The sequence below is a fragment of the Artibeus jamaicensis genome, unplaced genomic scaffold (assembly GCF_021234435.1).
Source record: "Artibeus jamaicensis isolate MK-2021 breed Jamaican fruit bat unplaced genomic scaffold, CSHL_Jam_final contig_332, whole genome shotgun sequence".
Classification (NCBI taxonomy): domain Eukaryota; kingdom Metazoa; phylum Chordata; class Mammalia; order Chiroptera; family Phyllostomidae; genus Artibeus; species Artibeus jamaicensis.
In genome coordinates, this window is record NW_026521788.1 from 2,606,628 (window position 1) to 2,634,056 (window position 27,429).

General features: G+C 39.6%; 1 protein-coding gene across 2 annotated transcripts in view; it reads right to left on the minus strand.

Moving 5' to 3' along the window:
- The window catches only part of HECTD2 (HECT domain E3 ubiquitin protein ligase 2), a 63,957-nt gene that overhangs the window by 30,859 nt on the left and 5,669 nt on the right, over positions 1-27,429 (minus strand). The window contains exons 1-5 of one of the 2 annotated variants that reach the window (XM_053664022.1): positions 19,277-19,354; positions 8,913-8,995; positions 3,744-3,885; positions 2,930-3,032; positions 2,453-2,542 (exon numbers count right to left, since the gene is read on the minus strand). In XM_053664022.1, coding sequence (XP_053519997.1) covers positions 2,453-2,542; positions 2,930-3,032; positions 3,744-3,808 — 258 coding nt within the window. In that variant the 5' untranslated portion in view covers positions 3,809-3,885; positions 8,913-8,995; positions 19,277-19,354. Of the gene's footprint in view, positions 1-2,452; positions 2,543-2,929; positions 3,033-3,743; positions 3,886-8,912; positions 8,996-19,276; positions 19,407-27,429 lie in introns of those variants that run through there. The other variant, XM_037156649.2, reaches the window with a different exon arrangement.

The window sequence follows — 27,429 nt, forward strand, 5'->3', positions numbered from 1 at the left end:
ATTTTACTGTTCATAGTTTTTGATCTTCTTCTATTTCTTAGATAAGCCCCTTTAACATTTCATATAATAAGGGCTTGGTGATGATGAACTCCTTTAACTTGACCTTATCTGAGAAGAACTTTATCTGCCCTTCCATTCTAAATAATACCTTTGCTGGATAGAATAATCTTGGATGAAGGTTCTTGCCTCTCATAACTTGGAATACTTCTTTCCAGCCCCTTCTTGCCTGTTTCTTTTGAGAAATCAGCTGACAGTCTGATGGGAACTCCTTTGTAGGTGACTGTTCCCTTATCTCTTGCTGCTTTTAGGATTCTCTCCTTATCTTTAATCTTGGGTAATGTAATTATGATGTGCCTTGGTATGTTCCTCCTTGGGTCCAACTTCTTTGGGACTCTCTGAGCTTCCTGGATTTCCTGGAAGTCTATTTCCTTTGCCAGATTGGGGAAGTTCTCCTTCATTATGTTTTCAAATAAATTTTCCATTTTTTGCTCTTCCTCTCCTCCTTCTGACACCCCCATGATTCAGATGTTGGAAGATTTAAAGTTGTCCCAGAGGTTCCTAAATTTCTCTTCATTTTTAAAAATTCTTATTCCTCCATTCTGTTCTGGTTGAATGTTTATTCCTTCTGGTCCAAATCGTTGATTTGAGTACTGGTTTCCTTCCCTTCATTATTGGTTCCCTGTATATTTTGCTCTGTTTCACTTTGGGTAGCCTTCATTTCTTCCTTCATTTTGTGACTGAGCTCAGTCATTTCTGTGAGCATCCTGATTACCAGTGTTTAGAACTCCACATGAGATAGGTTGTCTGTCTCCTTGTCACTTAGCTTTTTTTCTGGAGTTTCGATCTATTCTTTCATTTGGACCATATTTTGCTTCTCAGAGCACTTGTTAAGTTGTAAGGGGGCGGGGCCTTAGGTGTTCACCAGGAAGGGGCAACCCTCTTTGCTGCAGTGTGTCGCTGTCTGTGGGGAAGGGGTCAGAGAGGCAACAATGCCACTCGCTTGCTCTGCTCTCGCCCCACCTCCCAACAAACTCTCCTGTGAGATTGCGAGTTTCTCCCACTGTGGAAACCCCTGCAGTATTTTACCGCCAGCTTCCAGTCTCTGGTTTCCCATTCAGCCGGCCCTGCCCTGCCTGCTTGGTTCACCTCCTCGCTGCGCATCCTCTCTGCTTGCTGCTCGTCTCCTGCCTCCGCCCTTCCTGCCGGTCTACGTGAATATTTCTTTAACTCCTTGGTTGTTGGAGTTCCATGCAGTTTGATTTTCTGGTACTTCTGGTTGTTTACTGATTTTAAATAGGTTGTTTTCCTTCTTTTGGTTGTGCAAAGAAGTGAAGCATTTCTACCTACTCCTTCATCTTGGCTGGAACTCCTCTGGTAAGGTTCTTAACATTTCTTTTTTACTAATTCTGGATGGATGTGTAATATTATCTTTATTTCTCAGATGACAGAGGTTATTAACTACACTTTCATATATTTAATAGTGAAGTACTGAGATCAGGAATAAGCAAAGATGTTTGTGCTATTATTTACTTTATTCAGAATTGTACAACAAATTCTAACCAGTGCAATAAGGCAAATACTTATAACCATACATATGTATGTATATACATTCAAGGATTGGAAAAGATAAAACTCTCATTTACACAAACAGCATGATTGTTTACATAGAAATTCTAATCCGGTGATGTACTATAAGAATTAATGAATGAATTTGGCAAGGTAAATAAAGATAAATACATGAAAGTATTTCCATATACTAATTATAATTAGAAAATGAAATTACAAGAGCAGCAAAAAAAATCAAGTACTTAGAAATATATGTAACAGGATATGTCAAACCTTTACTCAGAAAAATACAAAGCCTTACCAAGAGAAATTAAATAAGATTTACGTAATTGGAGGGCAGCACCACACACATGGATTGAAAGGATGTAAGTTCCTCATACACTGGTCTCTAGCAGTGGGGCTCTCAGAACAGGGTCCCTGGAACAGGAGCATCAACTTATCATGTGACACGTCAACGTGATACGTTGATGCTCCTGTTCCAGGGAGCTTGTTAGGAACACAGAGTCCTGGGCTCTATCCTGGACATTCTGAATCTGGGACTCTATATTTTAAGAAGCCCTTCCCGTGATTCTGATGCATGATAAAGTTTAACAAACACTCATCTTGTGCAATGCCAATACAGTCAAATAACTTACTTACTTTTGCTTAAGTAAAGCATAATTTTACTTTAGCAAGCCTTCCTAAACCAGGACTGGACTTAACTCTCATTTAGTTATAAAAATAAAACAATCTAACTTTCTGACAATTCTAGCTACATTTACTATAAAATTGTATCAGAATAATTTTTACAATATTTGTATCAGTGATTTTATATCTGTGTAGCTGTTTTTGAAATGTGTGAGACAAAGAATGATACTATTTGCTTGTGTTCATAAATCATACTTACAGTATTAAGTAAGGCATCATATACAGCATTCACAAATTTAGCATTGATCCCAGAGTCTTCAATGGTATTAAGTGAGGTGGTGGCATCTTTCTGCAAAGTCAGTTAAAGAATTAAGTGTATATAACATTTTAAGGATTGTTCATAAGTAGTATATGAACCTGCTCCTTAATAATTTCTAATATTTTTGGTGTGATGAGAAAAAGAACTTTTAGTGCAAAATTGATAAAACTCAAAATGAATGTATAAGAATTATTTTAATAACATTCTTTTAAAACTGAAATAATGGAGTTAAACATTACTATTTAGTACAAATAAAATCAATCTTTGAGATACCATTTAAGTAATATTTATTTGTGATACAAGTAATTTCATAAAGTACTACACACATATACTTGTAAACAGTTGCTTAAGTTGGTGTTGGGTAGAAAAAGTATTGGGTAAAATTAAAAATAAAAAAACGTGTTTATGTATCATTACCTTAAATGCAGCATTTAGTTCTGGGAAAGAATCGAATGTTGTTAGGTAAAAATCATGTACCACTTTCCAATCTCCTGATGACTTAGCTTTTTCTACATCTTCCCTGAAATGAAAACATGCACTAACCTTAATGATAGGAAATATTATTTAGATACAATAGCATTACTTCTTCAAAAATAAATGTCACCAAACATGCAATTTGAAATACTGACGCCGATTACAGAAATATATTCCAGTTAATGTAAACATGGTTTATGGATTTATAATTCTTAATCAGATTAGGGTATTCACTCAGCTTCAACTTGCTCTTTCACTTGTTTTTTAAGAAGCTCTTTCTTGACATGCTCCTTAAAATTCACAGTTCCCTTCACTTCAGAGGCAAACTTCTCAGAGATCGTATTTACATTCTGCCTGTTTTCTCATTGTGCCTTGGGCCTTCAAACATGCAGCTGGATTCCTTGTTGGTAGTGACACAGCTGTTATAGTTTTATGTGTCACCCAGTGGCCGAAATCTTGTGTTTTAAAAAGGAAGCACGCTATTATTTTGCCACTGCCTTTACCTCCTGCGTTCCCTGTTGTGATCACACTCTCTTATTTAACGTTTCCTTTGCTGTAACATTATTTACCCCACACCTGTTATTTATACGCTTGTTTTCACCTTCCACTTGAGACAGCTAGTCTTTTGTGTCTTCACGCTTGGCTAATACCTTATAATGATCCACAAATTCAATTTCTCACACAAAATATTATATTATATGAAGTACTAACATGCAGATGACTATACATCTTTATGTAACAGTGAGCCGAAACTTACTGAAAGTCCTTCATAGTTTTGGGCTGGGTAGGAAGGGCAGGTTCTGGAGCAGCTGGGGCCTTCATTTCAGATGAGACCGCATCATCTGTAGAGATGCGCTGTTTTTGTCTAACATCAAGGCAAACTGGTGGTGGGTCTTTCACTGTGAAGGATAAAAAAAGTATTTGATGTAATTAATCATAAACATCTTTCAAATTATAAAATGCCAGACTGATTCAACACGAACAAAAACCAAATTATTTTGTATTTTGCATTCACCTTGGGGCCTACGACAGAAAAACCTACCACAGTGAAGGGCACTTACAGGAAGGTCCGTTCCCCCCACCCCGACTTCTCTCACAACAGACACTATGCTGTACTGTACAGTGAAACTTATCCATAGTTGTAATACAGAGTTCCTTACCCTTTATTTTTTCCCAAAAGCTGTCTTTCAGGGAATACTTCAGTGAAGTTCAGTGTTTTTAATGTTCATTAGCTCTTTGAATATGCCCAAATCACTTATTAGCATTCTCAGCAATTCTTTATGGGAGTTTTAGCATTTTCATGAATTTTTTTCAATTTGCATAACATTTTGATGCATTTTTATTTTAATTTTTGGAAACAGTTGCCAGTTCATTATTTTTTTTTGTACTTCATAACCTTTTAATTATAAAATAAGACAAATATATAAAAACGTCAGAAAACAAATGTGTGGCTTAGTGAACTATTACAAGGCAAATCCCTCTGAAACCGCTGATCAGTCAAGGAACAGGGTCGCCAGCCCTCCTCGTTCCAACCACCGGGAGGTCGGACAGACTCTGCCTGTCTCAATTTTAATTTCCTCAAATTTTTATCTCTTTCTTTGTTTCTTTTTACGCACTAAACATTTCTTCCTTTTCATCTAGTTCCTATAAGGCATTTATGTTTGTTTACTTTTGTGTTCCTACTAATTTACTTTTTAAAATGTTCCTAATTCCTTTATTGTCACCTCACTTCTCAGTTTTTGCAGTTCTGTGCTCTTTCAGGTGCCATATTTTCTGAACGAATTTTAGCTGCTCTTGAAGTAGGGTTTTATCTATCTTTGTGGCTGTCTCTGATGTGCGTGCGTGCGGTCATTGTTCAAGGGGCTGTTGCTGTTTCTTTTATCACAATTTTGTAATTAAAAATTATAGAATTTTTCAATAATCTCTCTGTTGCCAATATTATTTGAAATTACTTTTCCCAAACTTGTAGAAGGAGGTGTAGCCCCACTTTATGTTTTCACGTGGAACCCATAAACACGGTAGCTGGCTTTTTGAGATCTCAAGGCCCTGTTCCCCTGGCTCCACTTCTACTTCAGATATCCTCCCTCATTCCTTAGTCTCTACTGTCCTGAGGCCTCTCAAATTAATCAAATTTAATCTCAGTACGGGGCCCTGGCCTGGAGGAGGGCTCTAGTCAGTCAGTTTTGAGAATTCACCAGCTCCCTTCTGATTTAGCATGGGCCCTCTGCATTCCCCTGCTCTTGGCAGAACCCCTCCAGGGTCAGTCTTTGTTGTTAGACTGGCCTCCTGAGCTCTCCAACGAGTGCCTGCTGCTCATTTTGCAGCCTCCCATTCTCAGATGCTTCCTTCTGCTTACACCTGCCCAGCGCTAACACCATGGGGACCTTATGGTTTTGGTGATTTGTCCCACTCATCCTTTTAGACCGTTTGTTAATTATTGATATGTTAGGCCTTACGTCTTTCATTTTGGTTTTCTCTTACTGTTCCTGCCTTCTGGTGGGTTACTTGAACACTTTGGAATTCCATTTTGATTTATCTGCAGTGTTTCTGAAAAGCTGCTCCACATACTACATTATAAACACATTAACTTATCAGAGTCTACCGGTGCCATCATCATCATTTTCAACGGTACCAGTTGAATTCATACCTCCTTTTATATCTCTTTACTGTTCTATTTGGAACCATCTTAAATATTTTTTTAAAATATATTTTATTAATTATGCTATTACAGTTGTCCCATTTCCCTTCACTCCCCTCCACCCTGCACAGCCCCTCCCACCCACATGCCCCCCTTTAGTTCATGTCCATGTGTCATAAGTTCTTTAACTTTTACATTTCCCATACTATTCTTGCCCTCCCCGTCTATTTTCTCCCCACCATCTATGCTACTTATTCTATGTACCTCCCCCCCACTCCTCCCACTCCCCTGTTGCTAACCCTCCATGTGATCTCCATTTCTGTGGTTCTGTTCCTGTTCTAGTTGTATGCTTGGATTGCTTTTGTTTTAGGTGTGGTTGTTAATAACTGTGAGTTTGCTGTCTTTTTACTGTTCATACTGTTCATATTTTTATCTTCATTTTCTTAGATAAGTCCCTTTGACATTTCATATAATAAGGGCTTGGTGGTGATGAACTCCTTTAACTTGACCTTATCTGAGAAGTGCTTTATCTGCCCTTCCATTCTAAATGAAAGCTTTGCTGGACAGAACAATCTTGGTTGTAGGTCTTTGGTTTTCATGACTTGGAATACTTCTTTCCAGCCCCTCCCTTCTTGCCTGCAAGGTCTCTTTTGAGAAATCAGCTGACAGTCTGATGGGAACGCCTTTGTAGGTGACTTTCCCCTTCGCTCTTGCTGCTTCTAGGATTCTCTCCATTTTAATCTTGGCTAATGTAAGTATGATGTGCCTTACTGTGTTCCTCCTTGGGTCCAACTTCTTTGGGGCTGTCTGAACTTCCTGGACTTCCTGGAATTCTATTTCCTTTGTTAGATTGGGGAAGTTCTCCTTGATTATTTGTTCAAATAAGTTTTCCACTTGTTGCTCTTCCTCTTCCCCTTCTGGTACCCCTATAATTCAGATGTTGGAACATTTAAAGATGTCCTGGAGGTTCCTAAGCCTCTCCTCATTTTTCTGAATTCTTGTTTCTTCCTTCTTTTCTGTTTGGTTGTTCCTTTCTTCCTTCCTTCTGGTCCATTGAATTGATTTGAGTCCCAGTTTTCTTTCCATCACTAGTGGTTCCCTGTGCATTTTCCTTCATTTCATTTAGTGTAGCCTTCATTTTTTTCATCTAATTTGTGACCAAATTCAACCACTTCTGTGACTATCCTGATCACCAGTGTTTTGAACTGTGGATCTGATAGGCTAGCTATCTCTTCATCACTTAGTTGTATTTGCTGTGGAGCTTTGATCTGTTCTTCCATTTGGGCCATTTTTTTTTTGTCTTGACATGCCTGTTATGTATGAGGGGTGGAGCCTTAGGTGTTCACCAGGGCCGGGCAACCCACCTTGCTGGGTTGTGACACTATATGTGGGGGCAGAGTCAGAGAGGGAACAATGGCGCTTGCTCCACTCTCTGTCAGATTTCAGCCCCTTCCTCTGCTTCCCTTTGAAAGCAAACTGGGCCTTTCTGGTGCTGATTCTCATGTGGGTGGGCTTGTGCATATTCTAGGAGCCTGTGAGTCTCTCCAACAAACTCTCCTGTGAGGCTAGGAGTCTTTCCCAGCACCTCAACCCCCACAAGTCTTTTCAATTGGTGCTTTTAGGCTTTATTTCCTGTCACTGGGGTCCTGGGTTGCATGGTCTGTCTCACTGCCCGTTTTTGCCTGGTTTATCTGTGCACAAATGTGTGACCATGGTCTGCCAGCCACCTTACACACCTCACTGGGTCTGCTCTTTTCCTCCCAGCACCCGGGGTCCACTAGCCCTGTGCCGCCTGCGTGCCAGGGTCTGCCAGCCTCCGCTTTTTCCTGCCATGACCCCTCTCCACCAGCCACCAACTCCGCCCCTCTAACCAGTCTGAATGAATGGTTGTTGGACTTCCGTGCAGTTCAATTTTCTGTCTGTTGGTTGTTTTTTCGTTTCTAAATTTTCGTTGTCCTTAATTTTGGTTGTGCTAGGAAGCACAGTGTGTCCACCTATGCCTCCAACTTGGCTGCATCACTATTTTCTTTAATACATGTAAAACCACAGCAGTGTTATAATGTTGTTTCCACGGTTAAACACCACTTAAAAGACATGAAAGGAAAAGGAAAGGCTATTGTATTTACCAATTTTTTGCTTATCTTGCTCTTGATGTTTCAAATTTCCTTCTTTTACGGTTTTCTTTCTGTTTAGAGAACTTCTAAATGCATTCTTTTAGCATAGGTGTACTGGAAACAAATTCTTACTTTTCTTTCATCAAGACTATCTTGATATCCCCTCCCTGCCTGAAAGCAGTTTTGCTAGGTACAGGATTCTTCTAGGCTGGCAGTTCTTTCAGCCACTTCCTTCTGGCCTCCACGGTTACTGACGAGAAATCTGCTGTTACTTGAATGGTTTTTCCCTTTAAGTTAAGGTGTCATATTTCTCAACATTTTTCTTGTCTTTAGTTTTCAGAGATTTAATTATATGTCCTGATGTGGCTTTCTTTGGGTTTATGCCGTACGGGGTTTGCTCAGCTTCCTGGACCTGTAGGTCGTGTCTCTTGGACAAAAGCGGGAAGCCTTCCTCATTTCTGTGAGCGCCTGCGCAGCCTGCTCTCTTTTTCCTCTGCTTCCAAGATTCCAAAGACAAGAATGTAACATCTTTCATTACAGTCCCACAGGTCTCCAAGCGGTTCACTTTTTCTTTCTAATCCACTTTCTCTCCAATGTTCAGATTGGGTAATTCCATTGTTCTGTATTCCAGTTCACTAATTCCTGTCCTCTCATTGTGCTGTTGAGCCCAACATCCTCTAAGCATTTTATTGTACTGGTTATCATAGTTCCTCAAGTATTAATACTTCCAAATTGATAGAATAGACTACTATCTTATGGATTCTAAATTCGACAATGATGAAATGTACATATCCAGAATTGAACTCTACTCTAAAGTAATCAGGATGTACTGTCGAGTGAGCAAGCACACCTGTATCAGTCACCACGGCAGTAACATAACTATCAGGTCTTCCTTCCCTTCTTATCCACTCTCACAGTCAGGCATCTGTCCTTAAGGTCTGTCACTGACTTCAATAAACTAATACATTTCACTGGTGTTAGGATGTATATTACAGTAAATTTCAATATTAGAACATAGTACAGAGATACCAATTTCTTATACTCAATAGCAATGGTTTTCAGACTTTATGACAGAATAACCTGGAGAGCTTGTTAAAACAGATTACTAGGCCCTCCCCCCAAGGTTTATGATTCAGTAGAGCTGGGTTGGGGCCCCAGAATCTGCATTTCTCACATGTTTCCAGATGATGCCGATGCTGCTAGTCTGGGGATCATACTGAGGTTCACTGTTCACCAGTTTTAGGAGAGAGCAATGAGCTGACGATATAAAACAGATAATTAAATTTCTTTAATTCGTTCTATAATTGGTTTTTATACCTTCATTACACTGAAATGTAATAAACGTGGAAATACCCAATTTTTAGTAATTTGTACTTTAAGCACAAATTGGATGGTTCAGCTCAATTAGCTATTTCAACAAATGATTTCTTATGAATTGTGTTTGAAAATCTTTATTAATGGGGAAGAAATAGAGGACAGTCTCCTTTCTCCAACACCACCCGGTCCCATTACAATGATCTTTTGAGGCTTCTCTACAGTCTCTTCCTCTTCAGCAGACTCACCCTCTCCTACACCTTCCCACACACACCTCTCCCGACCTGGCTAGAGACACCCACGATGAGACACAGACTCATTCAAATATAAATGACCTTATTCACTCACAGAGCATATACGCACCTTTTCAACCCACTCATTTTTATTAATACCATGCTCAGGTGGAAGAGTGAACTCTAATTAGGAAGAGAACTGGATTTTGGCAAAGCCTTAGAGTGGTGAAATTCTTATACAGGGGAAATAGTAATGCCATGCCAAGAGGATTCCGGATGAGGTTAGAACCACAGGGCCAGATGGGATTTATTTTCAGTTCAGAAGGTAACTTGGACTGAAGAGTAATGTAAAATGTTAACGTACTACGGTAATGGAACTTGAGTCAGAAATAAAGCAGAATCCTTTGCTCACATTACTGAATGAAAGCCAAACTACAGGATGTGACATTCAGCTATTAAGAAAGGAAGAATAACAGCTCACAGCTGCTCTATGTTCCTGAATATCAAGGCATTGTTTCCAGAGACAGGCTTTCAGCTTGTTCTCCCAGATGGTTATTAAACTCTAATTCAAAAGAGAAAATCAATAACTGTGGTGGTGAGAGATTAATTAAATCTCAAAGTAATATTATAAATAGAACAGGCAAATCTTTGTTCCACCATATGAGCTTTTTCTGCAATATAGAATTTTGTAACACACTGAAAAAGGCCAAAATATATTTATCAGTGAAAACCTGTCATTTAGTTTTCATTCAGCCAATACATGGGAACGCTCTGTGCTAAAATGATAAGCAGTAATCACTTTCCCTGTCTTTTAATATAGTGTTGCCAATTTTAGTTGGTTGCTTAGAAACATTAAGTAAAACACTTGGAGCCAGTACAAGAAGGGTAAAGTTATGGTGGGGCCTTGCTGTATATTTTTAAAAATGTGACGATCATAATACAACTATGCATAAGGGTCTGAGATGATCCGGCAAATTTGCCAGCTCAGTGTTTTCAAGGCGCTGTATTATTGGCTGACTCTAGTTGAACACTAGTCATACGTAGCTCTCCACACTGTAGCCTTCAATGAAGTCAGACATTTGAAACTGGCCACATGATTAGGAGACTGAGGACTGTTCCTGGATGGCCAGCACAGGTGACAGCAGCAGCAGCAGAGGAGAATGAGAATCTTCCAAATGCATAGCACACAGGATGGAAACAGATGCAGGCGCAGCACTGTGCAACTGCAACGCCCCAAGTCAAAGAGATGGTTCTATAAGCTTCCAGAGACACAGAGACACAGGTAAAAAGTGGAGAGATACAAAGAACTAGGGTCAGAAAGACTTAGATAAGAGCTATACTCTGCATAGACTAGAAGAGAATAATTTTAATGCCTGTCATCACCAAGACTCTGACTACCTTTGTACTCTCCGTTTTTAACTGAAGATGGAATGAAAGGTGAACCTCTCCCACATTATCTGTACTTCGGCTTGTCTAGCCAGTGGGCGAGGAAATCATTCTTCTGCTCTGCTATCTGAATCAGCCGAGGACACTCAGTTCACTTCACTGCTTTAACCCTGCAGGGTCCTCTGACAGCTGGAGAGGCCACATTTCTGCCAGACGTCTACTGCAGACATAGTTCAGATCACGGGTCTGTCAGCTACCCCAGTCGCTGTCCTTGAGTCCCAGGACTCACTGGTGACCTTGTCCACTGACCTCTGCAGAATGGACTATGTATAAGATGGAGCCATGTTTCATCCTGAGATTCTGTTTAGATGATCATTTCCTGGGAATCTTTACGAAATAGTGGCAAGTACTGTATTTTACATATCCAGGTTTGTACTTGCTTTTCAGGTTTTCAAAACTAGTCGTATTTGTTCATGGAAATATACAAAGGTAACATGACTTTTTTTATCAAATTAAATGTATTGGGGAACATTGGTTAATAACATTATATTAAGTTTCAAGCATACAATTCTATTATATATTATAGGTATGTTGCAATGTGCGTTCACCACCCAAAGTCTAGTCTCCTTCCGTCACCGTGTATTAGACCCCCCTGACCTTCCTCGTTCCCCCTCCTCCCTTCTCCCTAACCACCATGCTCTTCTGGTCACCAGCCTCCTATTGTCTGTGTCTATTAGTTGGTAACCAACTGTTTTTTCCTTTTTATTGAATGTACTGGGGGAACACTGGTTAACGAGATTATACAGGTTTCAGGTGCACAGTTCTACAACACGTCGTCTGCACACTGTACCGTGTCTTCACCACGCCAAGCTTCTTTAACAAATCAAGGGAGCAGAAGGTACCTCTGGACAGAAAGGCAGGGCGATGCTACCGGGATGAAATCACTGGGGCTTTTAAGAGGCTGGTAGCATTCTTTTTCCTGATTTGAGTGCTGAGTTTATGAGTTTTCACTTCATTGTTATTAAAACCAAATAAAAGTGTTTAGTTCATTCTATGTGTGACATGTTCCAAATTTGTTAATTTGTGCAGCTGCTCATGGGTGAAGAGTAATGGAAAAGTCTGCCTGTGACCCTCCCTTCCCCCACAATGTCACCGCTCAGCCGTGTGTACTGTCACTCATTTACTGAATCTCATGAGGCCTGACACTGAATATGTCCAAGTGTTTTTTTTGTCATTTATCCTCACACCTCATGAGGCAGTTATTACTATCCTATTTTACAGATGGGAAAACCGGCACAGAGAGGTCAAATACCTTTGCCAGGATCATCGAGCTGGTAAGTTACAGAGCCAGGGTTCAAACCCATCCTGTGAAGTTATAAAACCCATGTTATTTCCACTGTCAAATAATGCAAAACCTATCATGTATAAAGACAAGTAGCAAAACTGAACCCTACATTTATGTGCAGGTAGGAGCTAGTGAACTGTGAAATGTCAAACAAAACAAAACTCAACAGGGATCAAACAAAATCAGTATGTTGAAAAATTAATCCTTCAAATCATAAACCTTAGGTGAAGAAGATACTTTACAACTTTAATGAATGCCTCACTCCCTCCTTCTACAAACGAGTAAATGAGAGCTCATGAGAGCTAAGTTTGTCTAAGGTGACAACGACAGTTGTTGGTAGTAGTTAATCCAGCACTTGGGCACTGCTTTTGGCTACTTCAGTCGCAGTGGGGAGCTCAAACAGGGAGAGACCAGAGGGAATTAGTCATAACAGGTGTTGTTTACATCATGGGCTATAGGATGACTTTTTTTAACATTTGGAAAGAAATAAAATTGAGGTGGGAGAGAAAGGAAGAAAGAGGGAGGACAAAACTCTGACTCATAGGACGTTAGCCATCAGAGCCAAATAAAGTGGTGCATTCACTGCTTTTTGAAGATGCATTTTTTTCTTACAGAGTTAAATGTGTGTGTGTGTTTGTATGGGTCTAGTTATAAAAACATCCCAAGTCCTCTGCAGAGAAGGTTTTCTCTAATGGAATAGATGCCTTAGACTGGGTACAGCCTTGAGACAGGTTTGACACTCCAACAGGGCAAACTGGCCAGAAACCCAGAGAACGTGCCTCCCAAATATTTCCTCATAGAGTAAATCGCTTACTGAGTAAAGAGTCCATGTACCGTGGGAGCCGGATCCTGAAGATGCAGAGATGAGTTCAAGACTCAAGTAGATCGTTAATGCATTTACTCTTGGACCCCAAAGTCCCACTTCTAGGAATATCCTATAGTTACATCTACATATGAACAAAATGACATACGTACAGAGTCATTCATTGTGACTTAGTTTACAACAGCAAAAGAATGAACACAACTCTTTTAAAAGGATCTTATTAAAGAAGTTATAGTATGTCCAATACAGTATAACATGGTTGTAAAAAAACAAAGAAACTCATTTATGTACTGATACAGAAATATGTACTGATATAGAAATAATGGATACATTAACTAAAAAAATGAGGTACTGGGCAATGTGCATATAGTTACCTTTTCTTTAAGAAAAGGTGAAAAATGAGAGTATACATTTATATCTGTTTTCACTTGCATAAAAAACACAGGAAAGGATACAAAAGACAGCAGGGAAAAGGGTGAAAGTGAGACAAATGAAACATAGTTTTATAGTTTTGATATATGAAACATGTAAATACATTATCTATTCAAAAAATTAACATAAAAAATAAAAAGGATAGCCCTTTCCCTCTCCAAAAGAAAAGCTTAAGGAGATTACAGACCAGTAGAGACTGATAAGTAAATCAATACAGTGGTATCTCAGTACTGGTCATTAATTCGTTCTGGAACCCGTGATGAGTGCTGAAACCAATGAGTACTGAACTGTTTGTGAGCTACCATGAGACTCACGTCTACCTCCCAACAGGGACGCTGGTGGGTGACCAAGCGCAGAAGACCGAAACATTTTTTTCTCATCAAAATGCGGTAACTACAGGCTTCAGAACAGGCTGACAGTGACCAGAGGGGAGAAGGAAAGGAATTTCAGGGGAAAAGGGGAAGGGTTTATAGGAACAAGTATGAAGGACACATGGACAAAAACTAGGGGTGGGTGGAAATGGGAGGGAGGTGGGGAGAACTGGGGGGGGGGCTGGGATGGGAGTAAAAGACAGAAAACTGTACTTGAACAACAATAAAATTAAAATATATATATATTTATATATATATAAATAAAGAAAAGTCAAGGGTAAGGTACTCACTCTGACCTAGGGAAGCATCTTAGAGATTTAGTCCCAAACCAGTTCATTCTCCAAGGAAACCTGGAGATGGGGTCATTTGAGGCCCTGGAGATAATCCTTCCAGGACAGGACTCTTAAAGCAGCTATCGCCAATTCCTTTCCTCTCCCCAGGTGGCAAGTCCTGTGCTGGGTTTCTTCCCTGTCTGCCTCTCAAGTTGGTCTTGGAGAAACTGAGAAGTCTGCGGTACTTCGCCGGCGAATAGAGGACAGGCCCTCGGACACAGATCCAATCACTACTTGAGCCAGACTGGTCTGTTCTCCCCTCGGCTACTTCGGAGTGGCAGAGATGAAGGACGCATTTCCCCAGAGTGTGCAAGAACTGCACTGTCCACCATGTCACGGTGGGGCTCTCCCGGAGTAAACTCACGGAACGGACTGAGCTGGGAGAGGAACCAGGGCCCTGCCTATTCTTTCCCAGATTACCAGGAGTGCAGATATTTTAAAAGGTTTGGGGAAAAATCACTTCATTTCTTTTAAAGATGTTATCCGCTGTTTAAAGATGTGTTAAATAAGTCTGAAAGGAGCATAATCACTTAGCAAGGAGGATACTAAACAGTAAGCGAGAACACAGTGCTCCCCTCCCCCCACCATTACTTATCATGTATATTGTTTCTCTGGAGATGCCTCATCCCCAGCAGCTGTTATAGTAGGTAAAACTCCTACACTGCGCTGATCTTGAAAAGGACAGCCAACTCGACAGGCATAGCAAGTCATGTGATCTACAGGGAGGAAAGGCATCCCTCAGCTGTGAGGCAAGCCCACGCCGGGCTTCTGAAGCTTCTCTAATACCACTCGAAGATCAGACGGGGAGACAAGCTGTTAGAGAATACCCACCATAGGTCTTGCTACTAGAGAAGAGGGAGGAAAGCTGCACTAACTGCCAAGAATGATGCATCGTTGAGAAAACCATCATACTGGCAAGTAAAAGAGGCTTCCCAAAAGATCAAGGAATTATAAACATGCTTACATTTGGAAGACTTAGTCGACTAATTCCCATTCAAAGAAAGAATGCCTTCTACAGTAGTCGGGACACATGAATTCCATGCCACACCTGAATTCAGGTGGCATCCAGACAGAACAGCTAGGAGAAATCTGCACTAGAAGTTCCAACAAGGTAAAGGAAGTCTGCTAAGAGGTTTATTCCTCTAGACTGGTGTACATCAGTACTCCAATTTCAGGTTGGGACTGAGACCCGGCTCCACAGGAGCAGCACAGATGAGAGGGAAGCAGACACATGGTGGGAGCTCAGGTAAGTGGACCATATGCAGAGTCAATACATCCACCCAGGGAGGAGGCAGGCAGGTTGTGCACATACAAGATAGCAAGCTGGGCTCAGAGATCAAGATATTAGTATAGAGAGAACAGGAATCAGTGTGGAATCAAAGGCTAAGGAATCTGAATGAACAGTCCAAACAAGGAAGGTTGTGCTGTCCATCCCTTCTTCTTGCCTCCTTAACCTTATCCACACCAGACATCTCAGTGGTCTTAAGGTTCCTAACCCTCTGTTGTGGGCTGAACTGTGTCTGCCAAAAAGATATGTTACGGCCCTAGACCCCCAGTCCTGGACCTGTGAATGTGGCCTTATTAGGGAATAGATGTAGACATAATCAATTTAAGACGAGGTTATACTGGATTGGGGTGGGCCCCCATCCAATGACTGGTGTTCTGTAAGAAGAAAGAAGTTGGACACAAAAGACATACAGGAGAGAATGAATGAATGCCTTGTGAAACAAGAGGTGGAGATCAGAGTGAGGCACCTAAACGCCCAGGGATACCAAGGATTTCTGGCAACCACCAGAAGCTAGAAGAGGGGCATGAACAGATTCTCCCCCAGAACCTTCTAAAGAATCCAATCCTGCTAACACCTGGATTTTGTACTTCTAGCATCCTGAACCACGAGACAATACATTTCTGCTGTGTCAAGCCACCAAGTTTGTGGTATGGGGCAGCCCTAGGAAACTAACACACCCTCTAGGAGACAACTGAATTCAAGGCAAGCAGTGGGTTTCTGCCCTCCCTCTCCTCCTCCTACGGCCTCTCTTCTCTGTATTCCACAGCCTGAGTATGAAGTGCACTTTTCTCCTAGAGCCAGCACCTCAGCTCCAGTGCACGTATCCTTCCTTGATCTCATCCTCATAACACTTCTTTGTTCCATCTGCTCATTTTATCATTCTACGTTCCTTCCTAACACAACTTGGGCCACGCCCCCTCTATCAGATCCGTTCCTTGACCACACTACTCTGCAAGACTCCACTGTTCTCTTCTTTCTCTCAGTTCTGGCTACTCTAAAGGCGGCCTGCATTATTGCTGCATCCTCACCACTAATCTACCCTTTAACTTCCTCCAATCTGAGTTCTCCTCATAACACCCTATAACTGTTCTCTTCAGTGATGAACCCTTATTTTGTCCCGCTGCCTACTCATCTTGTCCTCTCTTGGCAATGACACTCTTGACCAAACCCTCTTCTTGGAATTTTCTTTTTCCTTGATTTCCAAGTCATAGGACGACCTAGTTCTCTTATCTCCTTCAGGGCTCACTTCCTCTTCTTTCGCCAACTCTCCTTTTCACGAGGGCACTACCCAAAATGACCTCTGATTCTCCTGTGTTCTTTCCATCTCTGCCACTCATTAGCTTTGTAAATTCATGCAGGGCAAGTCGCTTAAAACTCTCTGGGGCTCCCATTTCCTTACCCTTAAAATGAGGAAATAATTTCTATCTCATTTTCTTTATTTCTATAATGGTATCACAGTTATAGGGTGTATTGCTGGGGGACCGAGACACGTCGGTGCTGGTGCCTCGTTGGGGTAAGGCTGAGGTGATGGAATAGGTGTGTGCGTCTGTGCGTGTACATAAAGGAAGAAAGAAGTTATCAAAGGCAAAGGTTGACGAGTGACATAATGTAAGTGCTAGCCCGAGAGAGTGGACAACGGGTCTAGTGTGCTCACTTGGGATGTCAAGCTCCTGTGCAGAAATAACCGATGCTGCGTGCAGTCTGTGGACACTGCCAACTGGCCAGAAACTGTGTCCTTAAACTTTTCTAGGTTTGTTTTGGTCTGTTTCAGTGTTAAGGGACATTTAAACTTTCACAGGTTTGTTTTGTTTTGTTACAGAGCGGGAGGCACTTGAAATTATGCAAGCAATGGACATTTCCTGTGCTAAAACAATATAGAGTAGTATATAGAAACAGAACACATTAATAATACACCTTCCTGAGGAAGCCAGTAACAGAATGTTTTCTGCTACTTCTTTATGTGCTCAAAAAAGGTAAAAAAGGTTTGCCCACACTTGAAAAAATTGGAGTCATTTTGTACCTACTAGTGTGTAACTTGCATTTTTCATTTTACAATGTATTGTGGGCATTTCTCTTTGACACTTAATATACATACCACATTTTTCTTGATAGAGGCATAGTATTTACAATAAGATTACCATAATTTAGTTAACCTATTCACTGAGATTGCTTTCACTATAACTATTATACATAATGTACATTCTTCCCACATTATCTTTGTACCTATGTTATTTCCTTAGAATACATTCCTAGAAATAAAATTATTGAGTCACTGACTATATAAACATTTAAAAATCTGAATATATGTCCATAATTTGCCCTCCAGAAAGGTTTTATCAATTTTCAAACCCTTCACTCATAAAAGTGCCAATTTTCACACTCTTTACAAAACAGTGCAGATACAAATCCTTTTATTCTCTACAGCTGAGTTGGGAAACGGTAATTCCTTGTTTTAATTTGTACTTCTTTAAATTCTGGTGAGATTGAGCTTCCTTTCACATGTGTACTAGTTGTTCATATTTCCTTTTTTGATTAATCTGTTCACATCCTTTGTTTTTTTCTACTGGAACATTCATTTTACAGATTTATTAATGAGCTTAATGAGTCAAAGACATGTTTTCTACCAATGAGATGCTTGTTCTTGAACTGTATGGTTTTTTTTTTTAGTTACTTTTCAAGTACATTTTTTTAAATCTATTTCTCCCATCCCACCCCCCCCCCCCCCCGGTCTTCCCCCTCCCTCCCATTCCCCCCCACCCCAGTCCTCATCTCTGTGTCTTTCATACTTGTTCCTCAACATCCCTCCCCCTTTTTCCCCTTAAGTTCCCTTCCCTCTCCCCTCTGGTCGCTGCCCACTTGTTCTCTATAAATTCCTACAGAAGTTTCAACTTTTCTTTTACATTCAAACTGACCGAGCTTTTGTTTTATGGCTGTTGGCATTGTTATTCCAAGAATTTTATTATAAAAAGAATATTGTTAAGTTTTCTTCTAGTACTTTTACAGAGTTTAAAAAATCTAAAGTTACTGTTTTCAACGGTTTAGCCAGTTGTCCTAATTCCATTTTTTAAATAATACCATTTATACACAATATTCTTTAGTTATTTATTTCCACCTATTTGGTTATCTCGGTGGTAGCATTATCATTATGCAGCTTTATAACATATGGTACCATGGAAGAATGAGCTCTCTTATTTTTTTCTTGAATCCTCCCAGACATTTATTCTTATAGATCAAATACAGAATCATTTTCTTAAGTTCCCCCCAAAAGCCGTTGAAATTTATTGAAGGTAGAGAGCAAACTGGGTGTACCTCACATCACTATAATACTTATGTAAGTTTCTCCAATCCCCCCACCTTTTAGTCTTTGATAGTTTTATAGTTTTTCTCACGTAGGTTTTGCTCCCTTTCTTCTAGGTTTTTTCTAAGTGTTTAATATATTTTCCATTAAGCCTGCTAACTGCTGCTCAAATAAAGGAAATCTACCGAGTGTTCATGCATTTGCATTGTGTCTGGCTCCCTAACCATACTTTCTTATTATTCATGAGCTTTGTATTTCACTCTTCTTACTCTACATAACAGTCACCTAAAAATGACTTTGCTGCTTTCTGTACATATTTACACAGTTTATTTATTTTTTCTCATTATGTTAATTACCTTGACCTACCATAAATAATCATGGCAATGCTGGATAATTAAAATCTACTTTTTCTTTGTTTTTTCTTATCCTCACTGGAGGACATTTTTTTCATTGCTTTCAGAGAGCGAGGAGAGAGAGAGAGAGAGAGAAACATCCGTGTGAGAAAGAAACATCGATTGCTTGCCTCCCATACGCGCCAAGCCCAGGCATTGAACCCGCAACCTTTTGGTTACAGGACAATGCTCTGACCAACTGAGCCTTACTGGTCAGGGCAAAATTTACTTTTTCAATAGTTTGCAAGTACACTTTCAGTCAAGATATACAGATTATGTGTACTTCTAATAACTATGATCACATAATTTATTTATTTATGTTACCATTCTTGATGTTAGGGAAAACGAGATGTGTAGGTGAACTTCTGTTTTCAGCGGCTTCCTTCTTCTGGCTAACACTTGAAACAAAACTGCTGAGGGTGGAAATTTGGCCTTTGGATCCTCTGTCCAAACCCTAAAAGCAGAAAAGTTAACATTGCAGCATAATTCCTAGTAGCTATATTTAAATTATTTCATTGTAGAAATCATAAACATTTATAGTAGATTTTAATTCCATGGTAGGTATAGGGTAGACAGATAAAACATGTATACAACATTGACTTACCTTTCCTAGGATCAAATTATTTTAGGTACAAAATGAAAAAATAATATACTCTAACTGCTTACAAATTAATAAAGTTTGGAAATGTGGATAGGAACAGTAACTTCCTCACAGGTTATTGTGAGGTTTAACTGGAATAACGCGTATAAATTAATTAGCAGAGCTCCTTGCACAAAGCACCCACTCCAGTCGACTGCCATCCTCACTTTGTATTTAGAAAACACTATTCTTCTGACCTCCACAAATATTTTCCATAGTTAACGTACATGTGATACTTCTCAGGCCAATTCATGGAGGGTGTTCTTGCCTTCTGACGCAATTTTAAAAGTTCAGATAAAAAGATAAACCCATAAGAGTTCATTTCTTTCTAAGCACTGTGATTACACTTTGGGTGGACTACAAAATAACTGTAAGACTCATAGGGTATAACTGATCTGTATTTTAGCTGTGGAGTTACCTTATGCATATTCTCAGCTCTCAGCTCTTTCCAGATTATGGTACGTTCTAACTTCCAGATGCTTAACAGAATATAGTAATTAACTCCTCAGCATTCACTTCGTTACTGCTAGTGTAATTTCTTTGCTTTAATAGGATGGACTTTCTTTTTCATCTCCTCCTTCCCCACTCATGAGCTTGATTTCCTTTTTAAAATCAGTTGATGTGCCATGTGTATCAAAAACATTTACCCTCACCAAACAGTCACTCTCCTGTATTTCCCACTCTGTTCCAAACAGGTGGAGCTATCTGCTCCATTCTAATGGCCACAAATAGAAATGACTTTAGGGGACAAGGAAGTACAATGCATTTAAGGCATGTAGGTGGGCAAACCGGGAGCTCCCCTCTCTCTTCCCCCACTGACACCATGAGTGTTAGAACATCCACTGGCCAGGGTCTCTGCCACTCTGACCAATGTTAGATTCCACCATTAACAATGACTATTTAAAATTTTCAAAGGCTGCAACTTGGGGCTACTTTCTAAATGCAGCATAAGCTGTCCTATCATAATTTCTCTGCAAGGACTTTTCTAGTGGTCCCCATTTCCACAAAAATCAATTACTCTTATTTATTGCTTGTAATTCACTTAAGTTATTCCACTGAAATTATAACTGTTCTCGTACTGATCCTTCACGCTGGACAGGAATTCCTTACCACAGAGCATGACATTCAGTGAGTCTTATGCATTGATCCTGTACTTCGCAGTAAATTTATTATGTTTTCCTTTTTATAACAGAGATTAGTATAGAAAAGAAGCATTAAGAATAAACTTCATATACTGTACACACAGGATGAAAAAGTTAGAGATTGATTACCTAAGTTCTTTATTTCACAGATGAGGAAACTGGGATCATCTGAGACTCACCTGAAGTCATCCAACTAACAAGCAACAGAGATGTGACAGATGCTAGACGAGAACTTGAGGAAAACTTCCGTGAGGAAAATACTATATACAATTTTTTGTGTGTGACATCTTTGCCTGTTCATAGAATTTGTTGTGTTTTTTTTTGTCAGCTTTACTCGCTTCTGCTTGCTTCTTGGGTAAATTTAGGCTCAATGAAATCTGAGTTAATATTTCTGTTAGGATTAGCCTACATGATTCAGCCTATAAAAGTTAAACATACTGCCTAACTGAAATTAAGTAGTCTTCTAATAGATTTTAGTTACAAGCCTGAAGTTTCAGAATCCTAGACAATATCTCCTACCCAGGCTCTGGTACAGAACTGCCACACAATGGGTGGTCGGTAAATGATCACTCCTGCGGTAACGACATAGTAAAGCAAGTCATTCATTGAGTACCTGCTGTATGCCTAGTGGTCTATTAGGTGCTTTAATACAACATTCTATGAGATATGTATTCCCACCCCATTTTAACAATGAGGAAATTAAAGTCCCATGTCCAAGTCCACAGAGCTGGTAGGTGGGAATTCAAACTCGAGCCAGAATGGCCCTGACATCTGCGCTCAATGAAATTTCAGGGTCTCTTACTCTAGTAACTCTCATGCATTAGGGTTTATCATGGATACTTGGTGTGCTGCACACATCAGCCTGTTTCACAACAACCTTTGTGGCCGATATTATCTTTTATACTTTTGTAGATATATACTGAATGTACTTTAATAGCTTTAGGAGCAACTCACCTTACCAGAGAAAATTAACAGAAGCAGAAAAACTAAGTGTACATTAGGGAAACCCTTATGTCCTAGCAATCTAGGAGAGGCTCAATATTTTATTTTCCTCCCCCTTCTGTTACCGCTTCTTAATAAAAGGAAGCCCCCCCAGAGCATTGCTTAGCTCACCTGTGAAAGCTCCAAATGATAAAAAATAACAAGTAACTGATCGAATCAACAAAGCCATTTAACAAGCATTAGTTCTAATCTTCAGTAGATTTAGAATGTAGATTCCCAAGGAGAACAGGGAAAATTGGAGAAAGAGATAAATAAGACAATGATTTGCAATACTTTTCTATAAAACAGTCTTAGTAATAACAATTCGCACAATCTTGGTAAACTGAAGCAATATGCTCAAGTTCTCAGAACTAGAATGTTGATTAGGAAAATAAAACCAAAATAAACTATACATTTGAAAGAGTAAATCATTCCTTGCCATAAATATTAGAACACTTAAGGAAGGACTTTAACTACTGGGCCAAGTTTGCTCATTTGTATGTTTTGTTCTATTAAAATATCTTAAATAATAGCCAATTAATAAGAGGAACCAATGTGTAAAACGAGGTTGCTGAGTGTCCCCCTCAGTAATAGAGCTTTGTTTTTTACTGTAAACATCTACAATAACTTAATATATCAAGCGCATTTTTTTTCATCGATAAATGTCCTGGATGTTATCTGACACTGATCAACAATAAGATTCAGGGAACAGTGTAGTTGGAATACAGAACCAGAAACTGCAAATGGCCCAGTGAGAAGAGACTAGAAAGGCCAGCAGGGACCTTTCCTGAAGGCTCATCCTGGAAGTGGACAGAGAAAAATCAGTGAGGACGCATAACCAGGGCACGGTGTGATCACATCTACCCCTCAGAGAAATCCCTCTGGCCGTGGTGTAGGGAGCAGACTGAAGGGGAGTTAATACGAGAAGCTAAACCAGCAACAGTAACGGGGAATGAAGAACAACTGCCGGGACCAAAGCAACGGCAAAATGGTAACAGCTAGTTCAGGTCCAAGTGTGAAGCATAGTGAGAATCAGAGAACCCTTCCATAAATTGCAAAATAAACAAAATAAACCAAATAAAATGACTTATTTTAAATTTCAGGAGAATAGACATACCAGATATCTCCCCCCAAAGAGGGCATATATAATTTTAGAATGTGTAAAAACTTGAAGACAACTCCAGAGTGGATTATATAAATATATGATTTGTGAGTGACTAGAAAAGGAACTAATAATGTTCATGAGGCCAAGGCATGCTTCTCGTACCAAAACAACAAGTCTTCTAATTGATAGGGTCATCATGTTACTGTTATGTATCAGTTGTTATGCAGAACTAATACAAGGTCAAAACCATGGGAAATATTGGCATGTATAATTGGAACTGACAAAGATTAAGAGTGAATGGCCAAAGACATAAGATATCCGAGAAGGCACTCTGTCAAAAGCTAAGGAAGGATAAAGTTTCAAGAAAAATAGTGGTCAACAATGTCACACGAGGAAGAGTGGTGAGGTCTCAAATGAGCCTACGAGAATGAACTAAGAAATCACGGGACAGTGGAGACAACAGATGCAGAGAAATGGGGTGGCAGAAACTCCTCCAAAATGGACGGGCAAACAAATAGGAACCTAGAAGGTGAAAGCAACGAGCAGGGGCTGCTCTGCCCTGAAGCTTTACGGAAAGGGAGAAAGGCCAGCGGCTTACAGCTGCTGAATCCAAAGCTTGCTTCTCTGGTCCCCAGAACATTACTGCTGCTACTCTTTGTGCAGGAATGGCCATGGACTGGAGCAGAGATGGGCGCTCAGCTGAAAGGCAGCCCTCTGCAGGCCACACAGGTGGCCTGGCATGAAGGACAACGGTACTTCCTAGGATGTCAATTAGAGGCGGTCTCCCCAAATTTTAGGTGGAGGTACATGGAGTGACTGACCAGGAGTGAGAGAACAGCTCAGGAGCAGAGAACAGCCGGTTTTTGTTCCTGTTTTCTTTCTGGTTCTAAGCTGTGTGCATCATTCCATTAAATCTCATTTTTCCCCGAAGGAGGCATAAATGGCCTGATTTTCTGCTCCTTGTGATCAAAAAAGCTTAAACAACACGAAATAAAAAACCTTTGTCCACTAAATCTCTTGTTTGTCAAGTGACTGTGCTCTTGATACCTTTATACTTGAGATGACATGAAATTAATCATGCACAATTTCATAGGCTGACAGTGCATCATAGATTAGTAAGAGCAACCCCCAAATAGCAGTTGCCCCATTCTAGCACACCCAGGAGAAACCTTACACATAACCTAAGACTTTCGTGAGGAAAAGCAGGGCGGTATGTTGTGCGACAGTAAACTGATCAACTGAAAATTAGAGAATCAAATCAAGAATTTATTGGGTATTAATATGGCATCAAACTTCAGACTACATTAAAGGCTAGAGAACATTACTTTAAGTCTTCTAAGCGTTGTCTCTACCAGTTATTACATCGCGTTTGCTGGGAGTCTGGGAAGTGTCATCTCTGAGTCCTGCAGAAGAAAACACTACAGACGAAGTCCTGGACCGTGGCCAGTCTACAAGTACGAGCTGGATGCGCTGGAGAACAGAGAGGAGCAGGACACCCGACCAGCTGTTCCAGGTTGAAGATACAGGTTGAAGATAAGTGCAAACAAGGAACACAGTGGGGGGGACATTTGCAGGATTCACTGGGAAAAAATTCAAAATATTTAAACCTGGCATAATAATAGATGAGTCTAATCAAAGGCTGACCATGGTTTAGTAAACATCAGAAAAATTTCATGTTCATAGCTCACAAGTACCTAACACAGACCTCAACAGTCCTGTTGACTATATAATCACGTGGATTATAGGTAAGGTTATAATATAAAATAATATCAAAGAATTTAAGTAGGCAAATACTTAAGAGTACCAGTTTTGTTCCTGTTAACACATAACTAAAGATTACCGACTTGGTTTAAAATTTTATTGTAATACACAAGTTCCTGCTTTCAACCTTTACTGAGGGACATTCTACAGCTGAGTTACATTTTAAATAGGGTTGAGTTTTGTCATATTTTTCTATCAAATGCCAATAAGGAGGATATTCATGGTTTTCCATGACAGCTTTTGTATTCAACATCAGGTTCTATTATATTCAAACTCTGGTAAGACTTAATTTGTTCACCTTCTATCCCCAAAAGCCACTTTAGGAGATAAACATTTCTGTTCATATTCTGAAACAAATTTGATAAAAGAATAATTGTTGATTTGGCTTCATAATGAAACTTTAAAAAGACATAGTCTCTCACTACATTAGTCCCTGAATGAAAATATTTTGAATGGAATTTCTATGTCTATGAAATTCATTATTTGTAACATTTTAAACTACTTGCTTTGCAAACAAGCTGGAAATGCTTGCATTTTAAACTATATGAAGTAAAAATTATGTTGTATTCTAGCTATCTGTTTGGACGGGTCAGGCTGAAAGAGGTTTTATTTACTTATTTATTTACTAAAGAGACAGCATACAGCAAGCACATAAGCAGAGGGGCCGCACTCCGGTTCCGCTGGCTCTGCCGCCGAAGTGTCGCGGGGGATCCAGTTGCCAGGATGTGCTCAGTTTGAGAGGAATGTACACAATGCACTTTGGAGGACCTTCCATATGGTACATAACAATGGGGTGCTCCAAAGTGTCCAACAGCACTTGGTTAGTTGGAAAATTCACTTATATATAATACCTATTGTCATTAACACCAAGTAAAAAGCATTAAAGGTAATGGCAGAATGGAAATCCAACACACGTTAGGGTAGGGGTTTGTAAACTTTCTGGTCTCAGGACTCCTTTACAATCTTAAAAATTATTGTATATTGGTACTAATTCCTTTTAGAATAACAAAACCATTTATGGAAAAATAACTATTTCTCCAAACCAAAAAGCAAACAAAAAGCTAGTGAGAAGAATGGTACTGTTCCACATTTTTTTTTTTTTTTTTCTGATCAAGCTGCAAACTTTATTTTTCCGAACTGGGTATACATATCCACATTTTGTAAATCAATTTTTAGTATCTGCTTTAACGGAAGACAGCTGGATTCTGATACCTGCTTCTGCACTCAGGTTTTCTGCAATCTCACGTGTCGCGTGGCCTCCAGAAAGTGACACTGCCAACAGTGAGACAACAGGCAGGAAGAAGACAAGACAAAGAACATCTTCATATCACTGGAAAAACAGTTGTGACCTCATGGACCTCTGAAAGGAAGTAGAGGACCACACTTTGAGGACTGCCACACACGGATGAAGGTTAGTTCGAACTAAGGATGCATTTGAGAAATCTTGGAAGGACAAGAAGATATTTAAATCCCCACATGCTCATTTGCCGCATGTGGCTCTGGAGCACGTGAAATGTGCCAGTCCAAACTAAGATATCTAGTAAGTGTAAAATTCACAATTTGCAAAGACTTAGTATTAAAAAGAGACAAAAGTCTCCTTAAGCATCTACATTGATTAAGTGTTGAGATGATGCATTTCTGGATATGCTGGATTAAATAAAATATATTATCAAAGTTAACTTTATCTCTTTATTGCTATTTCTTTTCATGTGGCTATTAGAAAATTTTAAATTACAGATGCGGTTCACATTATATTTCTAACTGGACAGAGCTGTTCTAGATTTTCCTGAACTAGGTCCAACCCAACATGCACCCTCAGGAAAAAAGAATAGAATTATTATTCTGATTCACAATTTCCCTGCATTGTTTAGGAAGAAGGGTTTGCTAGAAAAGTAACAATGACAATCTGAACACTGCTGGCCACGTCTCACTGAAATTTATTTTTTGAATTCAGAGTTGAATATTTCAGTGGTAGGTTAATCGCTTCAGCCTCACTGAGGCCAGGGACCATCTATGATGCATGGAAAAGCTACTTTACAAAAGGTGAGAGGCTTCCTGAGATACTGGGCAAAGGTTATTGTGTCAAAAGATTGGTGAAGAAAATATACATCCTTCTATGTTGTAGATTAAAATAAAAGGCATTTAAGATCCTCTCCTTTACCAACTTTTTAAATAAACTGACCTAAACCATCATTTCAGGACACATCGGACGAGAGGCCTCAACGGTACTGAGAGTCTACAAAGGAGGCTATTTTAGGGCCTGTTACTGGGTACAGTTATTTTGTTTTTCCTTCTTGCATGTTTTTTTCTCTTCACAGTTCCCTGTTAGGATGCTGGGTTATAAAATTAGAAGTGCTAACTTTGTTCTACATCTTTCTAGTAAGATATGAAAAATTAGCCACTTTCAAGGTAAGAACTTCCCTCCCAAACTAAATAACACCGATCCCAGTGAAACTGCTTCCTTTTGGTGATATAAATCACATCTGTCACAGGAGACTAGGAAATGAGGAAGCGGCTTCTGAAACAAAATCGCGACACCAAAAGAAATCACAATACAACTGATCTTAGAGATAACTGAAAATTAACCCGACTTAATATAAAAGAAATGTTGGTCTGATCTCAGAAATTTCAGGATTTATCAGAAAGGCAAGGTGGCATGGGAGATCTTACTCACTTACTTTACGACACAGGGAAAGAAGAAAATGCATCAGCAGGACTAACCATGTGCAGGAAAAGACTATTTGTAAAACGCGAGCTTTGATGCAGTCACAATTCCTTGACCAATTTCTTATGCTTTAATAAAAACATATGGTTCAAACCAAGTTTATATGACATATAGCTTTCTTAA